The sequence below is a fragment of the Lampetra fluviatilis genome, chromosome 11 (assembly GCF_964198595.1).
Source record: "Lampetra fluviatilis chromosome 11, kcLamFluv1.1, whole genome shotgun sequence".
Classification (NCBI taxonomy): Eukaryota; Metazoa; Chordata; class Hyperoartia; order Petromyzontiformes; family Petromyzontidae; genus Lampetra; species Lampetra fluviatilis.
In genome coordinates, this window is record NC_136285.1 from 7,412,794 (window position 1) to 7,437,772 (window position 24,979).

A 24,979-nucleotide genomic window follows, 5' to 3' on the forward strand; every position below is an offset into this window, starting at 1 on the left:
GTCCATTCTACTGCATTTGGCTTGGGACATTTGGAAAATTTCTTATTGAATATTTTGTATTGATCTCCTGTGAATATGGTTACCAACTCTGACTGAAGCTATTCCCAGAGATTTTTAAACTAAATTTATTTTCTTTATAAAAATACCCTATTATTGTTAACATCTCCTGCATTGCGTTCAATAGTCACCAAGAGATCGATGTCTTTTTCCAGTAGAAACTCCCGGACAATCCGGGACGGTTAGCAACCCTGCCTGTCAACAAAAGTGTATACCGAGTTGTAGTGTTTTTGTCAATGACAACGGCCTTGACGAGGGCAACCAGACATGGACCAGCTGATGCTGATCCTGAAGCTGACGGGAACGCCTCCAAAGTACCTCGTCGACAGAATGGACGAGAATGTGAGCTGCCTCTTGCACTTCATTACCCGGGGTCCTCGCACTTGCCACTGGCTCCAGATCACGTTCTACGGTGCTGCGGGTGTCTTGAGCAAAGCCTCCAGGTCCAATAATTATTAATGCGGTACTGGAGCTGGGCTAATCAATTATTCATCGTCGATTAGTGCACAGGTTATCGGTTCGATTTCTCGACACAATTGGATTACAAAGATGGTCACTGCATCGCACACTTTCAGTTGCGCTTCTGTGGACGTCTAAAATGCTCTTGCTTCCGATATTAGGAAGCCACTGCACTTTTAAATCTGAATAGAAAATTAATTTATTTCAAACTGCTTTTTGTGTTTAGTTTGTTGTCCTTCCCCCGCACTTCTGATTCGCACGATTGACTACGTACTTTGCGAACATACATACGTACAACACAGATATAATTGGAGAAACAAAGTCTCACTTCTGTTTACATATGTGCCGCTGGAAGGGAGGTGATGGGCGGAGTTTTGTGATGTCATCACCATTGTTAGCTGCGTCATCGCACTGAGCATGACTTGTAGGGGGTTTTCTGCCTTTGTGAGGCAGGATGTTGGGGTAACGTTCGTTTTTAAATGGGCTCGAGTAATTAACCAAAAAAAAGTAGTTGAAAACAATGATGAGTCAATTCAAGGACCTAATTGACTCTGTCCCAGCTCTAATAAATACCCTAGAGGGTGCATCACTCAGGGTTGAAAACAGGAAATGACAATTCTACACACACTCGCATCAATTTTCAATGCTATAGCCGTCAGCACCAGTATGCTAATGTTTTGCGTGATTTATAGGCAGGCATTGGCATCCCAAATGAAACTTACATCTTGGTACCTTGAAAACATTTCTACAAATGCAGAACAAATTATTTGTTGGTGACACTGCTGCTGCGTTGGCAGTGGTGCACAGGGAGAATTAAGAAGAAGAAAATCTCAACGCATTTGTCAATAACACGGCGGCCTTAAAAGAGAAAAGATGTAGAGTCGGCGAAGATTTGGGCAATGCCACATTATTCGTAGCACAAAGCCATTGATTTCACGTGTTTGTACTCAGGTTTTTTCGGTAAAGTCACGTAGGTAAAAGTACATAAAAATAAAAAAGTAATAAAAAATTAATAATAAAAATAATAGAAAAAAATTCTAGAAATAAAATAATAAATCACGTCGCTTCGGAGGCAACACAAGTCTCCCGCATCAGGTGGGACCGTCACAGTTTAATTTACTGTATTATCTATTTATTTATTATTATTTATTTTTACCTACGTGACTTTACCGAAATAACCTAAGAGTATGAATCCTTGCAGTCACGAAAGCTTCAAATCTAGAATTCACGTGTTTGATTTGTATGTAAAACCATTGATGTGTCGAGTTTTATTTGTACACAAATGCCGAAGTGTGCTAACATCTCTGTGCGTCGAGAGCGAGCAGTTGGCTCTAAACGCCGATTCGAAGTGGGCGATTGGTGCTGCACGGATTTGATGGAACTGTCACTCGTGTTTGTGGTAGAAGTGGCTCGTGACATGACGGTGGAAGTGTTTGTCTGTTTTACACGAATGCCTCTTCGTCATTGTAACCCCGAGTGCTTAATGCTGTTGTCACTTTCTTGTTGGGTTTGTTGTTGTTGTTGCAGGCAGCCAAGTACATAAAGACGCTGCCCAAGATGGAGAAGAGACGGATTTCCACCCTGCTCCCAAACGCCAACCCAATAGGTCGGTCGCTGTTTACTTGACAACTTGTACAACAGCCACGCGGTTGGCGAGTTGAGCTGAGTTGCGTTGTTGTGGTGTAATTCCCAGGAGCTGCGTGCAATATTTCAGGATGTGACCAAAATTATTTTTTTTTAAACATTGTTAACCCTAGGGTGCAGCAGCAAATATGATGTCTTTGGTATACTTGTTAGCAGAGGTGTGGACTCGAGTCATGCGACTTGGACTCGAGTCAGACTCGAGTCATGATTTTGATGACTTCAGACTCGACTTGGACTTGCCTCATCTTTGACTCGACTTGACTCGGGACTCGAGAGCAAAGACTTGAGACTTACTTGTGACTTGCACAACAATGACTTTGTCCCACCTCAGAGGTGTGGACTCGAGTCATGCGACTTGGACTCGAGTCAGACTCGAGTCATGATTTTGATGACTTCTGACTCGACTTGGACTTGCCTCATCTTTGACTCGACTTGACTCGGGACTCGAGAGCAAAGACTTGAGACTTACTTGTGACTTGCACAACAATGACTTTGTCCCACCTCAGAGGTGTGGACTCGAGTCATGCGACTTGGACTCGAGTCAGACTCGAGTCATGATTTTGATGACTTCAGACTCGACTTGGACTTGCCTCATCTTTGACTCGACTTGACTCGGGACTCGAGAGCAAAGACTTGAGACTTACTTGTGACTTGCACAACAATGACTTTGTCCCACCTCAGAGGTGTGGACTCGAGTCATGCGACTTGGACTCGAGTCAGACTCGAGTCATGATTTTGATGACTTCAGACTCGACTTGGACTTGCCTCATCTTTGACTCGACTTGACTCGGGACTCGAGAGCAAAGACTTGAGACTTACTTGTGACTTGCACAACAATGACTTTGTCCCACCACAGAGGTGTGGACTCGAGTCATGCGACTTGGACTCGAGTCAGACTCGAGTCATGATTTTGATGACTTCTGACTCGACTTGGACTTGCCTCATCTTTGACTCGACTTGACTCGGGACTCGAGAGCAAAGACTTGAGACTTACTTGTGACTTGCACAACAATGACTTTGTCCCACCTCAGAGGTGTGGACTCGAGTCATGCGACTTGGACTCGAGTCAGACTCGAGTCATGATTTTGATGACTTCAGACTCGACTTGGACTTGCCTCATCTTTGACTCGACTTGACTCGGGACTCGAGAGCAAAGACTTGAGACTTACTTGTGACTTGCACAACAATGACTTTGTCCCACCTCAGAGGTGTGGACTCGAGTCATGCGACTTGGACTCGAGTCAGACTCGAGTCATGATTTTGATGACTTCAGACTCGACTTGGACTTGCCTCATCTTTGACTCGACTTGACTCGGGACTCGAGAGCAAAGACTTGAGACTTACTTGTGACTTGCATAACAATGACTTTGTCCCACCTCTGCTTGTTACAGGCTCTTTCATAACACATTGTTACATGTGCGGGAACACCCGTAGATGCTTTCTCACGTCACTGTTGGTGGAAGGGCCTTTACTCGAGGGAGTTTTTGAGAGCTCCCCTAGAGGGTACTTGGTCTACTCTTCCCCAACTGGCCAGATGTCTTGTTAGAGTGTTCTGCATTTCAGGGCTGCCTGCTCGGGCGAGGAGGCTTGTGATGCACACTTGTCCACGTTTGTGGCTGCAAGCATGTTTCTGTGTTGCATAATGTTGACTTTCTGATTACTTTGTGTAGCTGTTGTTTAAGCACGTGGTGAAAAAATCGACGTATTTTTTTGGTTAAATCATAAGTTTCATTTATGGGTAGTAACCACCTGGGCTTGCTTGGCAGGGCATGTGGTCGGATTGCTTTCGTTTCTGAGGGGGTCACTGTTTTGTCAACTGATTTTTCGATCGGATTCAAATTACAGGACTAGGTTACCGCTGTAATGGTCCGCTTCCTGCTGTGCTTCGCGAGACTCAATACCAATGAACTTCATACAGATGGATGAATGTATGAACACATTTTTCCTTGCGTTCTTCCTTCTAGGGTTGCCACAATTAGGGCCAGATTAACGCAGGGCCTTTATGGGCTGCAGCTCAGGGCCTCTGATTATCAGAAGCCATCCACAAATATATATACACACACAACTTCATAATATTTGGAATGCACTACTACAGCACTCTGATACATCCTGTGGTGTAAGTTGTTATTTTTCAGCCTGTAGCGTCACTGTGTACATTGCTACCAGTTATAGGCCAACATTTAAATTGTCTAGTTCGTTTTAACTTTGACCTGGCTGTCCGATTCGTACATCATATTTAAAAACTTTTACAATCTGAGTAAGACATTTCACTCGTAATTGCAACTAGCATCATCAGGCGACAGCCACAACATTTACTCAGATTGTAAATCTTGTGGCTTTGCTCTCCAACACACAGGTGTGCTGTACTAGTAACGAATTGGCGTGTTTTGTTTACGTGACAAACCTTACTAATTGGCTGTGTCGGGTGGTGGTGGGTTTAATGGCACATTTATATATTTAAGCGATCTGACCCAAACAACCTCTTATGGATGATATTGCGCGTGAAAGCCTACGTGTTAAACCAGAGTAAGGATAATAATAACAAATTAACGGTGCAATTGACACCACCAGTTGCCTCTCCACCTTCCCGTCTCCCGTGCAGCCATCGACCTTCTGGAAAAGATGCTGGCGCTGGACCCCGAGCAGCGGCCCACGGCCTCGGAGGCGCTGCAGCACCCCTTCTTCTCGGAGACGCGCGAGCCGCTCGAAGAGACCGAGGCCGAGCCGTACGACCAGACGTTCGAGGGCGTCGAGCTGGAGACGAGCGAATGGAAAAGTAACGGCTGCTCCCTCGTCCCCTTCGCTCTCTCTCTCTCTGTCCGCTCCTCCCGTCTGCGTCTCCTCCGCTGCCTGCTCCTCTCTGCTCCAGCTCCGGCTCCTCCCTGACCCCCCCCCCCCCCTCCGAGTTCGTCTCTGCTCCCCCCAAAAAACCACCGCTTCTCCTGACCTTGCGTCGCGGCGCAACGCTTGGGCTTAGAACGGTTGAGCTCCGTGTGGGAACAGCCATGTGCAGGCGGTAGTTCAAGCTCCTGTTGTTTAGCCAGGCGAGAATGCAGGAGACCAGGATGAGTCTCATTTACAAGAGTCACTCGGGGTATTAGTCTGCCAGTAGGGAGCAATGATTGCTAATGTAGGATTCTACATTGAGTCGTTTGCGGGTCATTTTCTAGTTTGACATATTTGAACCCTGACACTGGCACCCAACAGCCCACTCTTGTGAATTATGTCAGGGGATCTGTAACGTCCACTGTGAAGCGCATAGCTTGTATAATTATTATTGCTACTACAATATTTACACCCGCAGTATTAACCAGGGCGGCAGCTGGATTCGAACCGTGAACCTCTGCAACAAGCGGCAAAGCGCTTCTGCTGGGCCGTGGGATCCATTCTGATAACAAAAATGTGATTTTTTTATGCTGTTAAAAGACCAAATCACCCTGAATGTACCCGACCTCAACAGATTTCACAAGCTAGGTATTTCTGCGCCTGGTTAGCCCTCGAACGAGGGCCACGAGGTGGCCAAGCTATGGCAGTACAAGAAGAGACTTTTAAATCTATCCGTGCATTTTTTTGGTTCTTTCGGTAAAGTCACGTAGAAGGGAAATAATAAAAGAATAAAAATAAAACATCATAAAATAATTCTCACGACGTTTCGGCCACAACGCAAGCAGCCGTCCTCAGGTGAAGAACAGGTCTGTCGGAAAGACAGCGTCTGAATGAATAGGTTCATTCAGACGCTGTCCTCAGGTGAAGAACAGGTCTGTCTGTCGGAAAGACAGCGTCTGAATGAACCTATTCTTTGAGACGCTGTCTTTCCGACAGACCTGTTCTTCACCTGAGGACGGCTGCTTGCGTTGTGGCCGAAACGTCGTGAGAATTATTTAATGTTTTATTTGTATTATTTTATTATTTTATTATTTCCCTTCTACGTGACTTTACCGAAAGAACCAAGAAGATGAATCCCTGCAGTCACGAAAGCTTTAAATCGAAATCTATCCGTGCATTGTTTTGAGCGTAACGCCCCCTCGTATGCGTGGGGTTTCTTCGAGTATTGTGGCTTCCTCCCACGTGAACCCGAGCGAGCGCTCGTTCACGGAGCTTCTGACCAAATATCCCAAAGTCGTGAGACTCGCTGACACTTCCGTGGGTAGATAAAGGGAATTATTTTTTATTACTAAATTGCTATATTTTACATTTTGGTGTGATAATAGGTGCTCTTCCTTTCATTCGTTTGGCGCCGATCAAAGAATTTCACCTTGAACGGCACAAAACGAACGCCCCCAAGCCTCCATTATGAAAACCAACAAAACAGAACAGAGGGGAGCGGGAGTGCAGTGGTTAGCACACTGCACTACGAGCCCAGCGACTCGAGTTCGATTCCCACTCACAACCAATAACAGTGACGAATATCTCAGCCAGTTCTGGGCCTCCTCTAGGTCGACTCGGCCTCGAATGAGCACCTGGTGTGGTGTGTAATCATCACCAATGGGGATTCAAAGGTGGCCGGGTATAGTGCTGGCCACCCACCCCCTTTGTGTGCCGTGCCAGCCTTCATAGGTGCTCGCTGACAGCACTTGCCCCAACAATCTGTGAAAGACTATATGGGGGTTCATTGTGTGTGTGTGCGTGTGTGCAGGTCTGATCCATGTCGAGATAACGACCTTTGATCCAAAAAACCCGCACCAGCTGGCAACATAGAGCCTGGCTTGGCCCGGCACGAGCGTTCACCCTCCGACGTCCACTCGCGGCCACCAGCGAACACCCGGGGTTCATCGACACAGCAGACGCTTCGTGATTGTCAGTTTCGCACACACAAACATTTTGCTGATTAAACGAGTATACTTCAGGTGCGGCGAATAATGTAACAGCTTTGAGCTCTCGCAAAAACGGATTTCCTTTGCCTCATCGGCATGCCAGGTTTTTAATGAACTGCATCGCTGACATAACACATTCTCTCCAATTCAATTACAGTTCAAATGTGTGGTGTACAACACAATACCATGTCAACAGTTGCAGGCAAATATGCATCATACATATATCTACACACACACTTATATGCAACTTAATTTGTCAGTCTGTTAGCATGTCTGTCTGTCGCAGCATTTTCTCGTGTAATTATCTTCTTACATGAGTCGGTAAGGATACATTCTGACTGGAAGAAACCAGGAACCTATGTGTACTGAACGTCACCTATGTTTGAGCCGTGACCTTTGACCCGGGTGAAAAAAATGCATGCTAATTGAAATGAGTGGTGTGCTTTCTACTGGACAAAGCGTGCTATTGCAATAGTCGTGTCATCGATACGGTACTATATGACACTTTACTTGTCATAGTCGACTGGTGAGTTTCTGATGAGTGCAATTGGTGAGTGACTGGTTAGTGGTGAGTGTGTCAGGTGAGCGGTGAGTAAGGGTTGCCACCTTTGCTAGTTTTTCCAGGATCGTCCTCTCTTCGAGGTATCTACTGCCCTGGGAAATCTGTACGTCTTCCCGGGTAAAATAAAAGTCCCGTTTCTTAAAAATCAGTTGCATAGAGATGGATCGTTCGAGACTATGCATTTACATGTAGTCCTCCACACTCGTGATTGTGAGATATTCATCTTTCCATGATATGTCCCCGTTTCTTGTACCTCAGAGGTGGCTGTCCTTCCGCTGAGAGGTGAGCTATCCACCCTGCCTGTAGGGTGGCCTGCCCTCTCGTTATATACATTTACACGACACAGTATCATTGGAAATCCATGCCTTGCATACCCTCTCTCTCTGTTGACTGTGAATCGGAAATTAGGCTTTGTCTCGTGAAGCCGGCGGCAATTTAGTTTTTTTTATATTCTTTGGGTCTTTCGGTAAAGTCACGTAGATGGGTTCAAAAACAATAAAAAAAAATGAACAAAAAGCTACGACGTTTTGATCGCAACACAAGTGACCGTAATCAGGTGGACGGTTGCTTGTGTTGCGATCGAAACGTCGTAGTTTTTTTATATTTTATTTTTGAACCTATCTACGTGACTTTACCAAAAGACCCGAAGAATATTAATTCCTGCAAGCTTCAAGTCAAGATTGAGCAATTCAGTTGTTTGTCATTGCATTCCGGTCAATTATTGCCTCTGCAGATGTCTCCAACACTCCCATTGAACGTTCCAATTGAACAAAAAAGCACATAGTCTGCCGTTTTGCTAATCTGCAGGGTGAGGGGTTTTATACGTACGGCATAACCCCGTATAAATAATAAAGTAGGCGATTGCATCGTGACCTGGCCCAGCATTCCTGTGGTGTTCTGCAGAACACCTTAGCTCTCGGTATATTGTCTTAATTTCACAGGGGTATTTTCAGTGAACAAACGAAGTAGTGATTATTTACAAAGAGGAGCTGTGCACTGTTTCTCCTGTACAGGTTTAATATCTCTATGAGCGTCGGTCATTGTTTGTTACTCGAGTAGGGTGGTGGAAAGGGTGTAAACACCATCACATCGAACAGGGTCATCAACGCTTAAAACTCACGAAAGACCTTGTTGGAATTTAATCGTAACCCGCGTTAAAGAAAATTCCGAAGCGGTCTCCAATGAATCATCATCTTTTTTAAAACGTAACAGGACCTCTGTTTTGTTCTACATCAAACCAGTTCGAATCTCGCCTTGCCATCTTCGCCCTCCATCACCCGCGTGCCCCCAGCATATACACCGTGGCCCGCACGGTGACAATTTAACGCGTGAGCTCGGAGGGTGATGCATCTAATATTGATGAGGCCAATGCCGAACACAAGAGATTGCATTGCCGTTATCTCGCAAGCGCCGTTTCCCATTTGTACGTCTCCATGTCGTGTACACTGACGTTTCATTACTTTTTAATGATACGCGAAGCCATTTTGTTAAAAATAAATAAAACGTGAAACTCTTTAATTAAATGTTCTCTATGAATTTGTTTTGTTTTGTTACGGGTGTTGAGCGGATGTATCGAATCGTGTACGTTGCATTGAAGTTAAAGCCACTTTGTTATTTTGTCTGAGCAACTGAAAAAGTCTTGATATTATTGTACCCAAAACACGGAGTGTTGATGTAGCGACGAAAACCAGCTTGTGTGCAGGTACAAGGTGTATCGTGAGAGATGGTGGCAGCTTGCGGGGGCCTTCATCCAGCAGTGGATCGATCAAGGTTGACGATGATGAATGCATTTTTTCCCCCTTCACAAAATATCGTTTTGTCCTTTCTGGGTGCCATATTTATCGGATGAGAAGCTACCTGTGCTGACATAGGCAGGAATGAGAATGAGCAAAAGTTCACGGAGGAAATATTTCCAAGCAGAGTTCTGGCTATAAAAATGCATTCATATATTAAAGGTGTCACATGCCGTGCATTAATAAAACCATAACTTACTGGCTACCACTCCAAGGTCATTGAGCCATTGCGATACAAGGGCCGCTGTGTTTTTACGGAGTCTCGCGTGTGCTATTTGCGGCTGAGTTATGCCCATAACATCGATAGCAGACACGACTACGTGAGACGGGCATATTTCTTTGCTAGGTGGGTCTGGTGGTGCCCTTGAGGGGGCTCTCTCTCTCCACGCTGCCGTGCTCGTGCCAGATTTATCAAGATGATTTGGAATGGCCATCCAGTGCAAGGGGATTACTTAACGAGAAAGAGAGAGAAACGACAGAGCCCATAAACAGTATTCGGGCATAATAGTCTCCCAACCTCTTGGGAGCCACTGCTTATTTTAAAAGTAACAAAAGACCGGGTTGAGTGCTATTTACACAACACTGTGTGTGTGTGTGTGGGGGTGGGAAAGTTAAACGAAAATAGAGAAACTGACGGGGGAATTCGAAGGACAAAGGAAAGTGTGCTACTGGTTTGAAGCTTTGCTTCTCTGAATCGCACACGGGGTGAGCCGTGAGTTGTGTCGCACACCCGCAACGCGCCAGATATTTCACTTGCGGTGCCACTTGCGGTGGCATGGATTTGATGGATCCAATTTCCTTTTGTGGCCAATAACAGTGAAGTGCGTGATCACCGTTTGCAATGAATGGGTCATGAAATACAGTAAATCCCTCTTTTGCGATATAAATACATTAGCACATCGGTACTACAGTTTTGCTGCCATAGGCAATAACAATGTATGCCCTGGCCCATAAACAAGAATTCAAAACTGTGAAGGCAAGGCTTGGTGGATCACACTGATCTGCGAAGCTCCAAAACCCACTGAGCTGTAAGATGATCATGACGTGAAACGATACGGCCCTGAAATGACTTGCTTACTCCACTGCTGAACTAAATAAATTCATAATTTGCTGTCCTAGGTAAATCCCATTGAGCGATTCGCTTTTTTTTCAGAGGTGACCTGGCCACACACAAAAGCTCATCGAAGTGGCTTATATCATATGTGGGATTTTCTAATCGCCAAATACTCTAAACGCATGTTTCTAAATAAGGAGGGCAAAACTGGGGTGCCCGGACAAAACAAAACACGCCACTATGGGGAGAACCAACACATGGACTCAAAATGTACAGGCGTCAGGGTCAAGAACGAACTGACGACTTCCTGCATACCAAGTCAGGGAAATAATATCTCCACCATCTCGTCACTGCTGGTGGAAGGGCCTCCACTAGAAAGTCCTCTGGAGGGTATTTCGTCGACTGTGATTACCCACACTTTGCCCAACCGCATTGCGCTGTGGTGTACCCATTTAGATTTTTTGGGTGGGATTTGAAACTCTCGCATTGTTTTAACTGCCGCGCAGTTCGAATTGGACCGGCAGCCTCTGGATTGCAAGTCCAGCGTTCTATCTGTGAGAGCACGGGGCAGCGCTCATGACATGGTGGCAGTGCTTCATAATCAGCCTGAAACAGTCTGGAAGACTGTTCCAGGACTAATTTTGGCACACCACTGTGAAGGCAGCAAGGGTTGGTGGCTTGCCGCACAACATGTTGTGAAACTATTTACACCATTGGAACCTCATTTGCCAGTAAAAAATATGATAGTTGGTTTTTTACCCTTCTATCTGGCAAGAAAACTGACACCTTTTTTACAAGGAGTCATGTTTGCATAGACCACAACACCTGCAGCCATAATGCAAACAAAAAACATAACTCTGATAATATATGCACTGTCCTTGAAGTTGATTGGTCCACACCCGAGACAGCTTTCCTTAGAGCCTTGTCTCACATGGGTTGGACCAGATGACGCCAAAAGGCGCACAACTCAAAGACAATGCACCATCAGAGTATGAGAGCTCGGGGCAAGCATCTACACTATGGGAACCTCATTTGCCAGTAAAAATATGATAATTGGTTTTTTACCCTTCTATCTGGCAACAAAACTGACACCTTTTTTACAAGGAGTCATGTTTGCATAGACCGCAATACCTGCAGTCATAATACAAACAAAAGAACATAACTCTGATAATGTGCACTGTCCTTGAAGTTGATTGGTCCACACCCGAGACAGCTTTCCTTAGAGCCTAGTCTCACATGGGTTGGACCAGATGACGCCAAAAGGCGCACAACTCAAAGACAATGCACCATCAGAGTATGAGATAGAAGGGTAAAAAAACAATTATCATGTTGTGAAACTCCCTTCCCGTGGGTGTCGAGGCGGTGCCATCCGCTGGCTCACCAGGAGAAAGAAGTACAACAAGTGGACTAATCGCCATCTGATTCCATCTTTACAGAGGATTTGTGTTTCTCCCTCATGCGCATGGGTTTTGCTTCAGTTTTCTTCCACTTGTAGGATAAATAAGTACATTACTAATTATAAACTCCTGATGGTAGTACAGAAAATGGGTTCTTGGTTGCATCAGCACAGATGTTTAAGTGTTAACCCCTGCTAAGTGAGGGTTTGCTCTGGGTACTTAGTTTTTTCCACTTGCAAAACACTTCCCAAAATGTTTCTCATTGTGCTGTACGGCTCCTCTGAAAACAATATATTGAGACTTGGTGGTATTTGACTCGATAGAAAATAGAAGGAAAAGGTGCAGCCCTGCAATTCCTTGCTCACGCCACTGCGGGTGGAAGGGCCTCTAGAGAAGCCTACCTAGAGGCTATTTTGCCTACTCTTACACGCTGGCCAGACGTTTGAAGAGGTGGGAGTAGACTAACTTCCTTCACTCTACCGCTGATTGACTCTCTGTCGCGTATCAATTTATTCTTCTGGATGGACAAAAATGTGGATATTTAGGATGCTTGCCCATTGTTTAAACAGCAGCTACCGGACCTCCGGTAGATCAAATCGAACCAGCAAGCTCTGCATTGCAATTTCAACGTGCTAACCTACAGAAACTCCATTCTTGGATAAATGGTATTATTATTAAATAAAATGAGTGGTGTGGCTGAGTGCATTGCCACATGGTAGAACTGAAATATAAGTATGCAATTTCTGTACGTAATGTATTTATTTATTTTCATATACCATTATCTGTCCACCGTTAGGTCGCGGCTCCCCACGTTAGGAGCACAGCCTTGAATGCTACCTACATGGTTACACTAAACTGCTGGCATGAATACAGCACACGTTGGTGTGGCGTTTTCATTCCATCGCTGCTTGGGTTGTGTCCTATGAAAGATTAAAATGTAAATTTCTAAACCAGGTCAGAAGCTTTCGAAATCACGTTCTAATTTACAAGTTGAGACTTGTGAAATTGATTGGATGGGGTTGACAATGCATGCTTGAAGTCCTACGTATTTTAGTTGAGATTGCTGGATCGCTGACAGATGGAGGTAATGAGTTGCGATACAGTCCTGCAAGCCAACGGAGTTGCTTCAGATGGCAGTACAGCAAATTCGTTTTCTGACCTGCGAGACGTTCCACGAAAAAAAAACTATACAAATGTATTTCCAGGCATTCTAAAACAGGAATTAACAAAATGGCCTGTGTATTCAAGGAGGATTTAATGAGTAAACGTACTGGGCTGATACATTACTTATATTTTATAATGGTTTACACAAATGTGACATTGCAAAAAGAAATCTGTTTTTGACCACATCAACAAGAATTTGCATGACCTCAACTAATCTGGGAAGCCAACCAGGTTTGAGCCTCGATAGGTGCTTGGATTGGGTGACCCACCATACCCACACAGGTTACGATATTCCGTCGTGGGCAGCAGAGGGCAGTGCAGTAAACTATATTGTAGTGCTGTTATTCTCACAGGTCTGTGTTCCCCCGTCTGCGTTCCCCCAACCCAGCGTGGTGAAGTATGGTCGAATATGGGAGGCCTTCATCCAGCTATGTGTGGGTTAAACGGTACATGCACAAAAGAAAACGCACGTTGCGAAGAAGACTTACACCAAACATCTCCTTTTTTTGTTCAGCACTGTCCACCAACCTGCTACCAGATAGGGGTAAAAATAGCACCTTTATGTGCTGTGAAGAAGAAGGGCCATTGACCGAAACGTCGCCCATTACATATTTTGTTATTTTAAGGGAGTGTTGTTGACGAGTGTGTTGAGTCTTGTCCGTGCATCGCTGCCCACGCAGGCTCAGCAAGCAGCAGCAAGCAGCAGCATCATCACCACCAAATCACGCGTTACCACGTGGGGGCAGGCAAGGTCTGCCCGTGGTGATCTGATGCATTGTGGGTAAAATGATCATCCGTATGAAAGGGATGAATAGGGAGGGGAGGAGGAGGAGGTTCAGTGGAGAGACAGAGAGGGGCAGAGCAGGCGGGAGCAAGCAGAGCAGAGCAGAAAATCGCATCACCACCGACACCACCACCTCCACCAACAATATCACCACCACCACCATCAACCACCGCGGAGGCGGGCAGATACATCATCAGTTGGGAGATCTTCTGCTCACTTTCTCTGAGATGTACACATGAAGAGGGAATTCGACAGCTCCACTTAAACTGCGCTCGCATGGAGAGGTATTGGACCCGTGGATCGTATGCGTGCGTGTGCCTTCCGTCCCGTGGACTTGCGCGTGTGTGTGTCTGTGACCCATGGATGTGTTTTTCGGGCTTGGCTATTCGGCACGCAAAGTGGTTCAAACATTCGCGACACTGCGATGCATTCCATCCGGCCGGGACGTTGAGGATGATGCGATGATGTTACCCCCCCCCATCCCTCGGTTCTAAAACAATTGTGTCGGCTTTAAGGAGCGGCGTGAGTGAGTGTGCGCGGGGCACCTCTCTGTGTGTGTGTGCTCCCGATGATGCCGCTCGAACAGTGCCTATTGTTGCACTTGGAGACTGCCAGATGGCCAGGCTCGGTGCACAACAACCGAGGCAGCGGAGGACAATCGTAGCAGCGCATTCGCCTGCTGGTGATGTTCATCGTTCCACGTGAACTTTTAGCGGACGCCCGCAATGTTTTCGACGGCAGCATTCGGCAACACTTAACGCGAATTGGCGGAGTTCGATGCGGTCGATGGATATTTACAGCGGGTATAGGTTTCTTTTGTGTTTTTTGTTTGTTTGTTCAGTTTTGGGTTGGCCGTACGTACGGTGCGAAAGAAGTTAAACATCCGTCACGCTCGTCGTCATTTTCATCGGCCCATGCTTCATCCACTGCTTGATCAAGGGGGCATTATTTCCATCCCTTTCCACCAAGTAGCCGTCTCTCGCAATCCCACGATGTTAATCATTATCCACCCGAGCACCTGCACAACGACTTTAGCTGGTTTCGTTGCTCCATCTCTTCGGATAAAACTCCTCGATGCTTCTTCCATTGTGTTAGACAACGGGGAACAATGGCACGTGCAATACGGTATACGGGCACACGATATCGTAGTTTCACATCGCTGTATGGATATACCCTTGATGTTTTCTTCTTTTGCTTAGAGTGCATTCAGTGTACAAGGAATTCATGTGATCCCCATTGTTTAATAGAGATAATGTTTATCACGTGTGGACTACAATACTATGTTGTGTGTGGACTGTGTTATGTATAGACCGTATTTGTTCCGGTTGTACCTGTACAAGAAATACCGTGATGCCCTTCATACTGACTTGTTTTTTCTTAATGAACATCATAGTGTTGTATCAATTGTTAATTTTCATTCACATGAGCAGGACCCTAAAGAAATTCTGTGTTGGTAGCAAGCGGGGAAAGCCACTTTAACGAACGTTAATGATTCTCCTCTGACGTTATTGAGACGTACAGACCTACCTGGGTAACTGTGTACACACACGCACGTTATTTTCGGCTGTTAAAACAATTACCTATGTCGGAAAGTCATTGAGACGAAGCAAATTTCACGTTTACAGACAATAAAACGGTGGTGGGAAATTCCACATTCCCAAGACGGGGACCAGTATGTCCGTGTAACAACCACATGCAAGAGTCGTTACACATGATATTGGAGACGCGGGGTGGCTCTGCTGTTAGCGCACTGAACCCGGCCACACCTGAGTTTGATTCGCGGTCACGGCTACCGGCAGTGGCGAATGTTGTCCGTTGCCCCCCCCCTCCCAAACCAGCACTGAGCAGCGTGGTGAAGTATGGTCAAACATCTTCTTGGTTCTTTCGGTAAAGTCACGTAGAATGGAAATAATAAAATAATAAAAATAAAACATTAAATAATTCTCACGACGTTTCGGGCACAACGCAAGAGGACGGCTGCTTGCGTTGTGGCCGAAGCGTCGTGAGAATTATTTTATTATGTTTTATTTTTATTATTTTATTATTTCCATTCTACGTGACTTTACCGAAAGAACCAAGAAGATGAATCCCTGCAGTCACGAAAGCTTTAAATCGAAATATGGTCAAACAACCCCCCCCCCTCCCGCGACCCAACACTGCGTGGGGGAATCTACATCCAGCAGTGGATTGACGAAGGGCTTGTGACACGTGCGTTGTGAGGACGAGGTAATCTTGCAAGACATCGGTATTAGTCGAGACAATTTTTTTTTTGGCTTTACACGCGTGGCGCCCGTCCGGCACAAATAAGCCATTCGAAGCGTCATCGATACACCCGTGATCGAGTGTGTGTGCATGTGTCTGATTTTTTTCTAGAGAAAAAAAAAGCTGGACATTTAATTGTCAATGATTTGCGAAGACGCGGCGTGTTTTGTTGGCCAGCTGCCCCTGTTCAAAAATTAATGTTTTCCGCTGGATTGATGGACTGTGGACAACAACACGCACGGAACCGTGTGTGTGTAATTCTGCACCGTACATATGTTGCGGCAGTAAAAAAAAACACATACTTTGGCTATACTAGATGTATGCAATTTCCTGAAAGGCTTTCCCATTAGTAGGTGGCAGACAAAGACAAAGATCCCCCGTATAGCCTTAACAGACTGTTGTGGCAAGTGCTGTTAGCGAGCACTAAATAAAGACAAAGATCCCCCGTATGGATTTAACAGACTGTTGGGGCAAGTGCTGTTAGCGAGCACCTATGAAGGCCGGAATGGCACACGAGAGGGTGGGTGGCAAGCACCACGCCCGGCCGCCTTTGTCTCCCTAGTGGCAATGTTCTTGTGCACCTCACCAGGTACTCATTTGAGGCTGAGTCGACCTAGGGGAGGTCCAGGACCGATTCGGATAATCGTCACCGGTCTTGGCCGTGAGCGGGAATCAAACTCGGGTGGCCAGGTTGGTAGCGCAGCGCGCGAACCGCTACACTACCGCTCCCCACAGACAATACACCTACACGCAGCAGTACCTGCTGTGTGTGTGAAAGACGTCTTCTAAAATAAAATTCAGGTGCTTCCGAAAGTGGGAAGTGTGAGAAGCTGGGAACGCAATCCACCAACAGCAAGGTCAGCGTTGACGATCATTCGTTATGGGTAACGGTGCAGCCCTGCAAGTTGCTTGCCTCAAGCTCCTGCTACAGGAAGGGCTTCCACTACAGGCGGAGCTCTCGAGAGCCCTCCTACAGAGGATGGCTTCTGCCTTACTCTTCCACGCTGGTTAGACGTCTTAGGATAGATGGGAGTACCCACACTTTACCCCACCACATAACGAGCTGCCGATAAACTTTGCAGTGGTGTACCCATTTATTATTCTCGGTGGACATAGGGGCGATGGGAGTGGGGGGGGGTTGAGCATTTAAGAAACGTATTCAATTGTTTTAGCTGCCGTGCCGGGAGATCGAATCAAACCGGGGTGACCTCTGCTAACCACACAGCCTTGGGTTACTGCCGTCCTAAATTTAGGCAACGCACGCGAAACACTTTTGGCATCCGCTCATTTTCGCCCAAGCTTTGGTGTCAGACGACAATGACGGAGAGTGAGAAAATGACACCTTTTGTGTGTTTTTTTTTGCAGACGCTCGTATTTATGGCTGCGTGATGACTGAATGGCTTAAGCTGTTTGCAAAGTGGTCTTTGGCTGACCTGCTTCTGCCACCCCCTGTCACTGTTGACGTTGTTGTGCCACGTATTTATCACCGAGTGATGCATTGCTGAGATAATGCTGGCTTTCCGCACCTATTTATTTGAGCAATGAGCAACGAGCTGGACTTTGAAGACCACTCTGTTCCGTTCAATAAGGTTTCGTATCATCCAAATGCGGCGTGTGTGTGTGTGTGCAACAATGCGGGGTGGGGGGGCTGCTGTGGCGTGGGTAATTTGAGCGATCTTGTACGTGCGTCTGTGTCGCATCACTTTTTCGATTCGCGTTCGATTAAAACGAAAATGGAGCAAAACTGCGAGGTGCGAATTAAGCACCCAAGGGAGGTGCTTGCTTGGAATTAGATTGACGGGGAAGAGAAACGCACGGATCGTAGAAAAAATGCAAGTCGGAGACGTCGCGTTAACTGTTCAAGAAAGTAAAGTGGGCTTGGAGGATGACGCATCTGCTAGAACGGGGGGGTCTGCAACCAAAATAACAAGAATAGCCCTTTTTCGAATTCGGTACAGAACTCAACATTTCTCGAGCTTGCAAAGCATGTGAATGTATACACAGACGTGCATTACGTCTCGGAAGCGCTCCGTGAAGAGCCGCCGTGCGGCTACGGAGCTGCAGGTTTCCCCGACCAACCTGCACCAGAAGGAACGATGGCGGATAGACGAGACTGGTGATGGAATGGTGGTCCAAGGAGGGGGACGCTCCTGAGAGGGGAGGATGCCCATTGCAAATGGAGCGACGAGATTTGTTCGTATGAAAGAGGGGCGAGTGAGATGGGTTTTGGCATCGCAGGGTCCGGGAGGATTGGTGACGGCGTGGGGAAATGTCTTCATCCGGCAGTGGTTTGAACATGCCTGATGATATTGCACCTATCTGTTTAATGCTGCGGGTGTAATGAACCTAAATTGCGCGCCGTCTGCTTCACCGTGGAGGTTAAACATTCCCTGGCGTCATTCGAAACGAGTGGGCCTTTGTGTGCAAGCGTCGGGGGTCCAAATTTCCCAAATTCAGAAAACGATCGGCAAATTTCTAATGGGACCCTTTTTTTCCTCAATACTGTATCAAGATGCTCACCTTTTGGTTGGCCTTTGGTTTCGAGCACTGATGAGACAACGCTATAAAAGGCCATTTAGTTTCAAGGACAATGCATGCATTATCAAATCATATTTTGTGTGCATGTTTTACCGCCAAGCATGTGTCGTGGTTAATGCGGATTTGGTGCCTTGCAATAGGTTTTTGGCATCTTAACACCACCTGTGTTTATGCCAGAAAGGGTAAAGCCTTTTTTATGATCTGCAAATAACTCGATTGGGTTTATACACAGCAGCAATCATCGCCCCCCTACGAACATGGAAATGCCCGTTTTCAGGCCTGCTGCTGAGTGACCTTGTGCCCACAGGGACAGCTGCCACCTCGGGGGGCCCTTTAACATGTTTGAGATGTGATGTGGAGCACTCTTGAGATGCCATGGTGTAAAGGGCGAAAAAAAACAATTGCTGTTATTATTTGTGTTATCTGTAATGGTATAGTCACTTATAAATGTTATTAACACTTTTTTTTATTGTATATACCGTACAGGACTATGCATGTAGGTCTTTTACAGCATTTACTTTCTTCATAGAACATCAGAGTTGCCAAGTAGAGCACAAGTGCTATGAACGGTTCCACTAGGGTGGTCAACGCTGCCTACTCTTCAAAGTTTTTTTCAAAAAATATTGTTCTGAATTAACAAAACTTGCTGTTTCAAAAATAAAAACATCAGTCGGTCCCCTTGGTGAACAATTGTGAATAATTTGCCTACGCAATATGGGCATGACAAAAGAGCTCATTTTTATACGTGCGAGTCACTTCTAATTATGGTGATCACGGAGACGCTGCAGCATGCGAATGGAATTTGATAAATAAACCGTCAGGACATGGCACAGTGGGGTGACTGGGCGCTATGCTGGTGTTGTGGCTATCGCGGATGTGGTTAAGTGGTGTGGTGGTTTAAAGTGGTGGGTGGCGTGGGTTGCCTTTGTGTGTGTGTGATTAATCGGGCAGCCCTTTCTGCCCTTGACGAGTTCGTCCTTAAGTATATGCATATTGCAGGGCTTAATTTCTCATGGAAATATATTCCACACCTCAGCTCCGGACAGTTGAAGTCTACACACATGCAGCCCTTTTGTTCATCAACTGCTGGGTCGTCGGAGGTTTTTGGACCGTGTCACTGCGAGTTGATGAAGCCATTCATTGCATCTTAAATCCATAGGTTTCGTTAACCGTTTTGCTATAGACTGAATAACGATAAGAATAGGGTTTATACCCTTCCTGGCAGTAAAACGGGTGCTATAGATGTTCGAACACCAAATGGATAAACCTTTTGCAAGGCATCAAGGCTGCATGAGCCATGCACACTTGTGGCAAAACATGCAAACAAACATTGCTCTGATATAATTCGATACGGCGTTTTCTTTTAAACCGATTGGCCTACACCAGAGACGGCCTTGTCTCTATGGCTTTGTCTCACCAGTGTTCGACCAGAGAACGCCGAAGGGCGAACGGTACAAAGACAATTAAAGTATCGGAGCACTTACAGCCCGGGTCAAACAAAAAGTGTCCCATAGACATGTGTATAACGAATGAATACAATTGTTATGTCTATGCTGACAAGACGGGTCTGTTTGAACTTCTGGTTGATATCGTTTTGGAGTTAAAATGCCAAAATATATTTATGACTATATATTATCCGCTTTGTAGAAACATTTTAAAAATACCTCTGTTTTGACAGTATATATACACACGCGGTAACAACGACACTTGGCACAGTAATTTGCATGTCCTCGGCAAGATAAGAATGAGTAAGATTCCGTCTGTTTTTCAACAAAAATGTTTTCCCCGCTTTCATTTTAATTTTGGGTTTTTCTTCTAGTACCCGCTGGGCCTGATGATTTACGTCGTTGAGCGCGATGCTGTGAACTAAAGTGAACGGTAATTGAATGATTAAATGCTGAATCGCATACGCTCCTACTTGTACCTTGGGGCAGATCTGTGCTCATTGTGCGTGCTCCATTCACGAGCCCACTAAATGTCACAAAAACAATTTGTGCCAACAGGACACACTGTTTACAATGTCGGCACGTTATGAACAGCTTCCTGCCCAAGCAATAAGCCCTTAAGCACAAGTGTTTAGTCTATTACAGCATCTGTGAATTAATTTATATGCGAGTTTGTGTGTGCGTGGGGAGCGGTAGTCTAGTGGTTAGCACGCTACGCTTTGAACCCGATGAACAGAACTCTATTCCTGCTCACTGCCAACATCGGTGACAAATATATGAACTGGTCCAGCGGCTCCTCTAGGTCGACTCGGCCTCAAATGAGTACCTGTTGTGGTGTGTAAACATCGCCACTTGGGAGACGAAGGCGGTCAGGCGTTGTGCTGGCCACCCATCCCCTCGTGTGCCATGTTGGCCTTCATAGGTGCTCGCTAACATAACTTGCGCCAAAAGTCTGTTAAGGCTACACGGGGGATCTTTGTCTTTTGTTGTATGGATCGAGTGGAGTGGTTATGACACTGGTGAATCCTGCAGACACCTGAGATTTGATTTCTGCTAGTGGCCAACATCGGTGGCGAATGTCTGAAGCGGTCCAAGGTTTCCCAGAGATGCTTCCAATGAAGAAGGTGCCACAGTGGTGAGATGTTAACTACCTCGCCTGCTATACAGGAAAGCGTGGGTTCGATCCCAACCCTTGACGCCTGTATATTTGGAGTTTGTGTGTCTCTCCCCGTGGTCGTGTGAATTTTTCTCTAGGTCCTCTGATTTCTACGGTTTTTCCCTCCACATTTAGAAACGTGCGTTTATTGTGTTTGGCTGTTATACATTTCCACTTGACAAGCCACTTCGTTGAGCTATCATTTGTGGCCAGGTCGCTTCTGAAAAACAGCTATCTAGCTCGGCGAGCCTTACCTGGTAAAATTAAAATAGTTGGTATAGTTGACTTGGTGCGGTGCTTGAATATCCCCACTGGGGAGACGACGGTGGCAGGGGGAGTGGTGCTAGTGACAGCACCCTCCACGATGTGCCGTGCAGACTCGCGCAGGTGCTCGCTAACATCCCTTGTCCCAACAGCCTCTGTCGCCCGGGGGGTGGGGGGGGGGATCTGTGTCCTTTTTGTCTTTCCTTGTTGGTAGGTAAATAACACGTTGCTGTGTACGACTGCTCTGACACCTTAGCCAGCACAGTTGGTTTGTTGATCCAAAATTAATAATGCAAATTATTATTTTTTCAATGAAACCGTACATGGAAATACAGAACGTATTTTTACTTGTAAAAATTACCGTATGAATGGCTTTCGCCAACATATTAATTCGCTCATAATAGCAAGTCCCAAGCATTGATGCTCTCAAGCCATTGATTAAATTTCACATTCCTGTGGCTGGAGCCAAAATATCCATCCAAACATCAATGTTGACTTATGTGCTGTTAACAATTCTATGAAGATGTAATTTATTGCTTGAATACAGAAAAGGTTACTAGCCTATCCCAGTGACTTATTTCCACATGACAGCCTCCGTTTTAACTTTGGCCGAGACTCAAGTTTACGTGGTAAGGTTTGCTTAATTGTGACAGTTATTAAAGCTATGTTACGTCTCAGGCTCTCTATATTCTTTATCTACATATGTCTGAAATCTGATAATTTTTTACCCTCTTTTTGATCTGTTTATTATTTATCCTGTTTGCAGTAAGTTCCGACGTCTGTTTACTGTCAATACGTTTTGTTTTTACCTCTTGTTAGTTTGCACGCTCCCACCCTGCTGCCACTGCCAGGAGTCTTGGGTTGAGGTCCTCCTTGTAACAGAGCCGATGAGCTCAATTGGGCTTACCAGCTGAAATAAAGTCTGCGCTTAGGAGTCTCTATTTAACTCTGTAACTCTACGGCATTGCCACGTCCTGCAGCTGCCACCGCTGCTGACGGTTTTGGGCAGTGGTCGTACTTGTAGCGGAGCTGCTGATCTCCGTGGGCCTAATCACCAGCTGTAATAATAAGAGTCCGAGCGAGTCTGAATTGGTTGAGTGAATGTGTAATACGTAAATTTTAAGACGGCATGCGGAGTTCTATTTAATGCAAGCCAGGAAACGATTTTCAGAGCGTGCGTGGGTTTTTTCATGCCGTGCGGAGGAGGTGTCTTGCGCTATCGGTATTCGGCCATAAGCGCTCATTACTGAACACTCTCCCAAGAGCGGGTCTCGCGAGTTTACGTATTTACTTTACGGTGCGATCACGTAAAAATGTGCGTGACATTAAATGAACGGCAGTTCGTTGTTGGCCGATACTGCATAAACGCACGCACATCGCGAGTGTTTTATTTGTTCTGAAGCGTCGCAATCGGCGCGTCCTGCGCTGGTCAGGCTGCGTGCCGTTCGTTTTGTTCCGTTGTGGTCGACACAAGACACCTACACTGCGTGGTTGTCTCCCCGCCGTCTGTATTTTAAAGGAGTCTGTTTTTCACAAATCAGAATGGGAGGCTCCAGTTGTGACCACCTTTGCTTTTGTCAAAATCTATTTGTTGATCCGTCCTCCAGCAAGCCCGAGGCTGGCCAGGGTGGCCCTCGGTCACCCTTCGCTCAGTTTGTAGTTGCTTATTTTCCTGCAATGCCCTCATTGTCTGGAACTCCCACCAGCCATCTGTGCTGTCGGCTGCTTACCCCCTGTTTCAAGTCAAGGCCCAGGACCTTCCTTTGTTTCTCTGCCTATGACTTTTCATTAATTTTATTTTACCAGGCAAAGCCCACTGAGCTATTGGGACTTTTTCAGAAGCGACCTGGTCACGAAGGATAGCTCAACGAGGTGGCTTATTGCGTGGAAATGTATAGCAGCCAAATACTCTAAACGCATGTTGATTCCAAATGTGGAGGGGGAAATAGTGTTGGACCTGGAGAAAAATCCACAAGGCCACGGAGAGAACATGCAAACTACAAATAAACAGGCATTCCCGGTCTAGATCGAACCCATGACCTCCTGCATACCAGGCGAGGGAGTTAACATCTCACCACCACGACGGCCTAACTGACTGCAACTAACTGCTTTTCTCTAAAATAAGTCTGCCCGCTTTTACTGTTCCGTGTCTTGAGACACGGCTACATGTAGGCCAGCGCCTTTCAACCGTCTGGAACCACTCGCGTCACTGTCAACCCTCCAAAAAAACGTTGCACGCCACCAAACACGAATAACATAATTTTCTAAATTAAAGCTACCTCTATAAGTGCTGTGAAATTATCATTAAAAAGGCACAAATCATTTTACTGGCATTTTATTAACTCTTCTAAATAGTTGTGCAGATGTTTTGTGAAAAAAGAAAATCCGCGGTTGGGAACTGCTGATTTAGTTGCTGTATATATCCCAATTGTAATTGGTATGCCACAGGACTATATTGTAATCCGTTAAGTTATAACGTTTATTGGATGTTGATGTCTATAATCTGCATTCCTCTGAGATGTCCAGCCTTAGTGGCTCAGCGGTCGAGCGAGCTGCTCCCGATCGGAAGGTCACGAGTTCAAATCCTGGTTGGGGGGGGGGGTGACTATTATCCCTACAGGGTCATTAAAATAGGTACCATTTTATAGAGAAGGCAACAAAAGTTATCCTCTAAATATACATACAGTACTAACCCCTGCCATGGGAATGTGGAATATCCACCACTGGTTTAGGGATGTAAACATTCTCGATGCTCATTTGAGCAGGAAATATGTTTTGATCAGGCGATTATACACGGCACCATGCAATACGGTCCACATCAATATTGGGGAGATGAAGGCAGCTGGCATGACTGATACTGGCCCCACCACCCTCCTTAAGAGGAAGAGGCATTCGCTGATGTCACTCAGCCCAACAGCCTATTTAGAATATCTGAACTGAGCAACCTGTCTCTTTGTGTGTCTCCGTGTGGTGGAGCAGTGAGGAATCAATTGCGCTACAAACACAGCGACCCGAGTTTGGGTCTCACTCATGGCCAACGGCAACGATGAATATCGGAACCGGTCCTGGGTTTCCTCTCTTTCGACTCGGCCTTAAATTATTACCTGGTGCGGTGTGTAAACATAGCCACATGGGAGCCAAAGGTGACCCAGTGTGGTTCCATATATGCTCTCACCTATACACAGACTAACAGTCGAACAGAGGCTGTTAGTCTGTGCATTTAGGGTTTGCGTGGGATCTCTGTTTTGGTTTGTGTGTGTGTATATACACACTGTATGTATTCAGTGTGTGATGTGAAAATGTGCTTGTTAATCCATATGTATACATATACACACTTTGTTCATTTGCATAACCATAGTGGTCATACTCCAATTACATTTCAAACACACTTTGTACAGAGGATGGTTGAAATATACACGTTTGTTTTTATGTAAGAGCAGGGATGTGTGTGTTGGGGGTGGTGTTTGATGGTGCAGTGGTTAGCACATTCTGTTGCGAAACCCTGTGACCTGAGTGGAATTCCTGGCCACAGCTATCGGTGATGACGTTGCATCTGAAACTTTCCAGGTCTTCTCCAACATTGACT

The 24,979-nt window shown here is 45.9% G+C and overlaps 2 protein-coding genes across 5 annotated transcripts in view; both read left to right on the forward strand.

Annotated features, from left to right (window-relative positions):
* LOC144934758 (mitogen-activated protein kinase 12-like) overlaps positions 1 to 9,022 on the forward strand; it is a 32,348-nt gene extending 23,326 nt beyond the window's left edge. For both annotated transcript variants that reach the window (XM_078860876.1, XM_078860875.1), the window contains 4 exons: positions 323 to 399; positions 2,044 to 2,122; positions 4,763 to 4,936; positions 6,797 to 9,022. In XM_078860876.1, the coding sequence (XP_078717002.1) occupies positions 323 to 399; positions 2,044 to 2,122; positions 4,763 to 4,936; positions 6,797 to 6,858 (392 nt within the window). In that variant the 3' untranslated portion in view covers positions 6,859 to 9,022. The remainder of the gene's footprint in view (positions 1 to 322; positions 400 to 2,043; positions 2,123 to 4,762; positions 4,937 to 6,796) is intronic.
* Positions 9,023 to 13,776: 4,754 nt separating this feature from the next.
* LOC144934760 (plexin-B1-like) overlaps positions 13,777 to 24,979 on the forward strand; it is a 125,829-nt gene continuing 114,626 nt past the window's right edge. For all 3 annotated transcript variants that reach the window (XM_078860879.1, XM_078860880.1, XM_078860881.1), the window contains exon 1: positions 13,777 to 14,012. Coding sequence is in view for 1 of the 3 variants with exons in the window: in XM_078860881.1 (XP_078717007.1) it covers positions 14,005 to 14,012 (8 nt within the window). In the remaining 2 variants the exon portion in view is untranslated. The remainder of the gene's footprint in view (positions 14,013 to 24,979) is intronic.